Source organism: Diaporthe citri (genome assembly GCF_014595645.1).
Source record: "Diaporthe citri strain NFHF-8-4 chromosome Unknown scaffold_6, whole genome shotgun sequence".
In the NCBI taxonomy this organism is placed as follows: domain Eukaryota; kingdom Fungi; phylum Ascomycota; class Sordariomycetes; order Diaporthales; family Diaporthaceae; genus Diaporthe; species Diaporthe citri.
Window position 1 is genome coordinate 2,316,417 of NW_025064851.1, and position 6,279 is coordinate 2,322,695.

Genomic DNA, 6,279 nt, shown 5'->3' on the forward strand with positions numbered 1-6,279 from the left:
AAAGAAGGTCAGGACCATGCGAATCCACAGGGGAAGCTTTGGGATCCTCACAAGTTGTAGTTCTCTCCTTTGGTAATGCGTAGGAAGTCTACTTCAAGGATAGCCTCCGGCGGTGTTTGCCGTGTGCTCGGTCCTGGCCTGACGTCCTCGGTCTTGCGTTGCATATTTACCCCGGGACTCTTATATTACAAATGCCCCAATGGCCCCTGGTTGGGGCATTTGCTTGAATCAGCGCGTCGCATTTTTGGCGTGCCCCCCTTACTATCATCCACTGGTACGTTGGGCAGCAGCAGGAGGAAGGCCGCCCTTGCCCTACCTAGGTAGGCGGGTTGTTTCGTAGGATCCAGCTACCGGGTCCGGCATTGTTTTGAAGTGTGAACTAGCGTCGCCTGTGACTGGGTCCGTCTGGGTGATGGGATCAGCCCACTGGCAGTTCGAGACAGCAGAGGCCACACCGAGGTGGTATCTTATATGGTACTGGAAGTGACAGATGGACACCTACCGTTGACATGTGCACCCGCTGGACTGCTACCTACCTGCCCAGGAGTGCCCAGAAGGAATGATTTCCTGGTCTTTGTAGTCCAATGGCAGATGATGGAAAGTCTAACATGTGTTTCCGCCCGACGACCCTCTGGCGCGAGCCCGTCAATCGCCGGTCAATCGCCGGTGCGAGTAAGCTTCCAAGAGCCCGGGTGAATGCACCCAGCGGCGGGATTCTTTTACCCCCAGGCAATATGATAGCATGGCACACACAGGTCAATTTCCTCCCCTCTCCGCCGCCCGGGATTTGTCCGTGGGATGATATATCTCTTGGCCCCGAATCGCCCTGTTCCCTTCCACCCCTGGACTGGCGAGGAGGTTCATCCTCCCGGCATTGGCTGGTTCTTACGGAGCAGAGAAAGGGGCAACAGACCTATTGCAAGGGTGCTCTCTCTCGCTCGCCCTGCATCCTATTGTATAGCTACGCCGCCTGCTCACTGCGCCATTGGTGTCCCGCGGGCTCTTACCGTTCGTTCGGCAAGGTGCCATGAAGTGACTGCCGGCTAGGGAGGTCCGAGGGGAGGGGAGAGTTGAATTTGTGGGTACTGAGGCCTCATGGGTCGCACGACGCAGGGTTCCTTTGCTGCCCAAGGTGGCCCTCTAGCTCTGCAGGGTCGGCGTGCGTACGGGGGGACACGGGTAGGCAGTGGATGGTGGGAAGTGGGTAGCGTACGGTGTAGGAATCACGTTCGAGGCACTGTGAACTTGTCACCGCTGCCATTCGTGCGACTGACTGCCTGACTGGAGCGCAAGCAGGGAAGGCAGGCAGCTCAAACCGCGGACGTGATGGGACTCGCTCAAGCCCTGGCTCCTCCCCCAGTCCGCGGCGGCACGTGGGTGGAGGGAAAAGCACTTTGACAGCCTGTGCGCGTCCATGGATCGGGGCTCCTGGGCGGAGGAGGAATGCTTGTGTCTATGTGTTGCGTGTGTGGCCGTCGACCAAACCCCGGGAACGTGGTATCTTGGACAGGCCGCCTAGTCATCCGGGATCCGTCGTCGTTTGCTGCTGGCTTTGTTCGGGCTTCGGCCGGGGTCCCGCGAGTTGGTTGTGGGACACCCGCCGAAGGGAAACGGGCCTGATGGGTGGCTGTGTTTACGGAGCTGGCATCGATATATCTGATCGGACTTGCAGAATGTTGTGCGCCGGAGCAGCTGTCAATGGTTTAGAATACTCGCAGGTTTGGCAAACCTGGACATAGCCTCAGAGTGCGTCTTTCCTCCGAGTAAGCTGAATATGACAAAAAGGAAAGAAAAGCACCGAAGAAAAGTTGATTTAAAAAATCCAGGAGAATGACAGCCTGCGAAGTGGTCTTCAGGTAGGCCTCTTCTGTTCCCGTCTGCCTTGGTGGACTCCGTATTCCGAGGTGCTCGGAAACGCATTTGGCCCCTGTTGGTTATATAGCCAGGGATAACAATCGCTTTTTTAGCTCGCCACGTAATGTCAATCAAGATACAAGTCTGAGTTCATCCGTTAGGGAGCGGAGAGCGTTGCGAAATTGTTTTCTTATTTCGCGGCCTCGCGACAAATTCAAAATCAGATCGGGCTCCTCTGAGATTGGACCAGGAGATGCGCTCGAGCTGTTTACAGTCCTAGGTCGCCGGTCGGTTTAATACAGGGCGGGAGCCTGGGAAGTACGCAAGTAGCAGTAACATTTCAACGGCATGAGATCTTATCATATTTACAAATACGTACAAGTGACTTGGTTCGCACTTCTCCCCGAGACTGGGCAAAATTGCTTCTTGTCGTGCTGACCAGAGTCAGCAGTCCGTAACAGGGATTACTAATTAGAAGAACAGAATCAAACGCCGAAGTGACGTCCTCAGACTGAAGACCACAGCAAGTGACATCGGGAAATCAGATCCCAGGTAGTTGTGTGACATGTATAGTATTCACGTTTCTTCGCCCATCCACTAGAATGCTAGGGGGGCTTGGTTTCACATGTTTTCAGAACGGAACCACCAGGACTCTAGGCATTCCTACGACGACCGGCCGGGCTCTTCCAAGCTGCCTCGCCTCTCGCGCAAGCCCAGGGCCACCCCACCAGGCACCATTAGACCCGAACCGCCGTCCATGGAGGCCCCGTCGACACGGGTGCTACCGCTCCCACTGCTGCGCCTCTCGTCGATGACCCCAAGGACCTGCCTGGCCTTTTGCTGCACCTCAGCGGGCTGCTGCTGCTGCTGGTTTTGTTGCTTGTGCTTGTCGACTTCGTCGTCGTCATCGTCCCCGAGACCGGTCCCCGTGACTCCGAAAGTCGTTCGCAGCGTCTTCTCCCACTCGCGCTCGATCTGCGACGTCATGCGGAAGCTGTCGCTCGAGTCCTGCTGCCGCTTGGCGCTCGTGTACTTGACGAAGTCCACCAGCTTATTGAGGATCCCGACTTCGCATTTTAGCTTTACGCTGTAGACAAAGGCCTTGTAGGCGACCTAATGGGGAGCCCAGGTTAGCCATTAGGGTGGTCAGGGAAGGATTTGACCGCAACGGAAGGCTCATCCTCCATATGAGCTATCCCATGTGAGGCTTGTCCATGGCGGAAACCTTGCATCGGTAAATTGGAACTGGCCGCCGGGGCTGCTAACCTGTAGATAATAAAGTCCAATGTGCTCAAGAACGATAACCGTTATGTCCAGCGAGACCACCACAACATTCGATAAGATGAGGTGCAACATCATCGCACGCAGCTTGTCCTGCGTCTTGCTCCCGCCGCTCCGGTAGACAGCTAGGAAACGCCATGCCTTCCACACGTAGAGCCCCGACAGAATAAATTCCTGGAGACAGAAAACGGTGATCTGGATCCGCTCGATAATGGCGTAGGGGGTGATAAAGAGGGACGACACCTTGCTATTCGACCCGGCGGCCGTCACTGCCGTCGCCGTATGTAAAACCACGCCGTTGACAATGATCATGGTCAGCACGTAGCGGCGGATCCGTTTGTCGAGATTGACGAGGTAGAGTCGGGAGTAGAGTACGAAGCTCTGGCCTGAGACCATGGGGACCCAGAACGTGGTGGTCAGAATCGTCGGGAGGGTTTGCTGGAGAGTCTGGGTTAGCAAATACTTGGCCCAAGCCGTGGGCAAGGTAGTAATTAGATCGAATTGCTACATCACACTATCGACGTCGCTGGCACCCGCGACGGCGAGCCTGCGAGGTACTCTGTTGAGGCGTAGTGTCCAGAACTACCAGCCGCTGAATCTCGAGACTTACATTACCTGTCAACTGGAAATTGTTCAACACTGTAGCGCAGTAGGGTCAGCCACAGTGCCAATCACGCCTGGCATAGGGGCGGTCTCTGAAGAACATATTGTGGCATAGCTGTGAGGCCGGCGAGCCCGGAGTTGTCGGATCGCAGCGGCAGCAAAAAAAAGGTCCTTACCGAAGCCGATTCCGTTGATCAGAACGCCGGTCACAGCGGTTACCATACTCCAAAAGTACAGGCCAGAGAACCTCGAGAAGGTGAAATATATGATTGGCACCATTTCGATGGCATTATAAATGGCGACGGCCAGCAAAGCGGCAGCAGCATATCTCTTTGCGGCAGCATCTGCCCGGTATTGGGAGTTAGCAACTTCCATTTCATTCAAGAGTATAAGGAGCAAGATGCAACTGCCTCGACAGCGTGCCCTTGGGCGGAAAGCAAGTGCCTGGTGACGCAGTACTGGGGCACGAAGGGCCGGTAGACCGCTCCCACACTTCACATACAGTCACTCGTGTCGATGGTCGTGCCGACTCCCACGTCGTGGTCCTTATCGTTATCGGTCTCGGACACTGCTCTCAAGAGGACCTCATGGAGGAACATGTTGGGAGACGAGAGGTACGGTCTGAGACCAGCCAGCCGACTTCGGTCCGGCAGAAGCGAGCAATATTCTGGAAGAGTCAAGAGGAGCCTGATTCGATCGCTACCCGAAGGGAGGAGATCGAAGAGAGTTGGCAGCGCACAGGCGAAAGGCTGTTATTGCCCGCTTGCGCGACTGGGGGTGTGCACCGCCAGCGGTCTTCCATATTGGGAGAACTCGGCTCGCCATGTTGTAATTCCATAAAAACTTCTGGAGGCCTTGGGCAGCAAAGCTCTCGTGGGCAGCTGCGAACTTGGCAGCCACATACAAGGCCTCCCGGACAGCCGGATAAAAACCGAAAGCGTGTCCGCGTACATCGTGGGAGCAGTTTCATGTTTTTGGCCGAGTCGTGCGGCTACGAGCCTAGGGCCACGAGTCAATCAGCAGTCAGAGGTAAAGGTTGGTCCTGGAAACAAGCGAACCTTAATTGAACGTGCAATGGAAACACACAGGGATGAGTAGGGTTGTGCTCGGATCAGGCCAGTGACACACGCCGGCAAAGAATACTCGAATAGGCTGTGGAAGGAGATGTGATTGACAGAGCCGGGCCGGGGCGCAATCACGCTCTTAACTCTGTTCGAAAGGAAGGAGATAGATGGCTTCACGTACGTCACCGAGTCGTCAGGTGAGGAGTATACTCGCCGATGGCAGACCGAATGACTTCATTCTTTAGCCCGTTAACCATGCAGATAGAGTCTCACATAATGGACTAACGTTGCTTCATCAACGCCTGCTCATTTTCAGTTGCGTCTAAAAGTGCGCACCTCATGCCTAGGGCCAGAGGAGTGCGGGAGCACACGACGTCGATTCCTGGCAACATAAATCCAGGTGTGCGGCCTGTTGCACACAAGACGACTGCTCTTGCGCCCGTTGTTGGCTTTGGCCAGATAGTGACCTTGAGACATAGGCGCCCAGAATGATAATCCGATGTCTTTTTGCAGGCCGATTTTCAGCGGATAAAAGACACAGCAGGGTCGACCAGCTGCGAGATTCGAGTCAACAGTGCTTGGACGGCCATGGCTCCCCATGACATGCCGACCGCAAGGGACACAGACCACCAGTTGCATGGCCAACCGGGGCCTGCAACAGCCTCTCGCTGGTGGGCATCCTGCGGTCTCTGCTCGCCTGGCAGATGCTGTCACTGACGTTGGCGTTGCCGATCACAGCAGCATCGCGGGAGATCTGCCCCAAAGACCCGCATCAGACGAGGAGCGTTGTCTGATCCCCACCAGAGGAGGCGCGCATCACTTGATGCTGCTCAACGTCCCTTGGTCGACAGGCGTGATGGCAAGCGGGCGAGCATCAGACGCTGGGACCCTTGCCTCAGCTCCAGGGTCGAGAATTAGATGCTACTCTCACACACATTCTGCGAAGTGAAATGTGCGAGTTGCATGTGCCAACCGCATCTGCCCAAGCAGCAACAGGGATGGCTATCCCGCCCAGTCGCCTCGCAGGTAGGACCCGATGAACCCTGGGCGAAGTCCAGACACGGAGTCGCAATGCTGTGCTCAACTGTCAGGCAGTGCGTCTGGGGCCAAGGTGGGGGAGAGGGGGGCGGTTTCGTGCAAGTACAGCCCTACGAGCAGGGGAGATCTACACGGCACTCCGAAGGGCCTCGGGGGTCGTCGATGAGTTGACAGAATGGCTCTGACCACCATCTCTCCCGCCTTATGATGATGTGAGTAACCACAGTCAGCTCGTTCATCTGACCCAGTGACCACGTGGGCGGATGGAAGCCAGGATGGCCTGTCCCAGGGTGCAGAAGGGACGGGGCATGGAACACCGTGAGCTGTCATCAAGGGCGCAGCAGGCTCCCTGCCTGCCGTTACGGTTTACCGCGTGGATGCTGATGGTCGGCTGCGTCGGTTGCGAGACGAAAGCAGAGCCCACCGGCATGAGGGAGGG

General features: G+C 56.2%; 1 protein-coding gene across 1 annotated transcript; it reads right to left on the reverse strand.

The window, feature by feature from the left end:
• Positions 1-2,517: 2,517 nt before the first annotated feature.
• Positions 2,518-4,337, reverse strand: INS49_012654 (uncharacterized protein; the record flags this gene model as incomplete). Its single annotated transcript, XM_043173357.1, has 5 exons — positions 2,518-2,967; positions 3,121-3,573; positions 3,746-3,774; positions 3,915-4,082; positions 4,241-4,337. The coding sequence occupies 5 exons, from the start codon at positions 4,335-4,337 to the stop codon at positions 2,518-2,520; spliced, it is 1,197 nt and encodes a 398-aa protein (XP_043022654.1).
• Between the last annotated feature and the right edge of the window lie 1,942 nt (positions 4,338-6,279).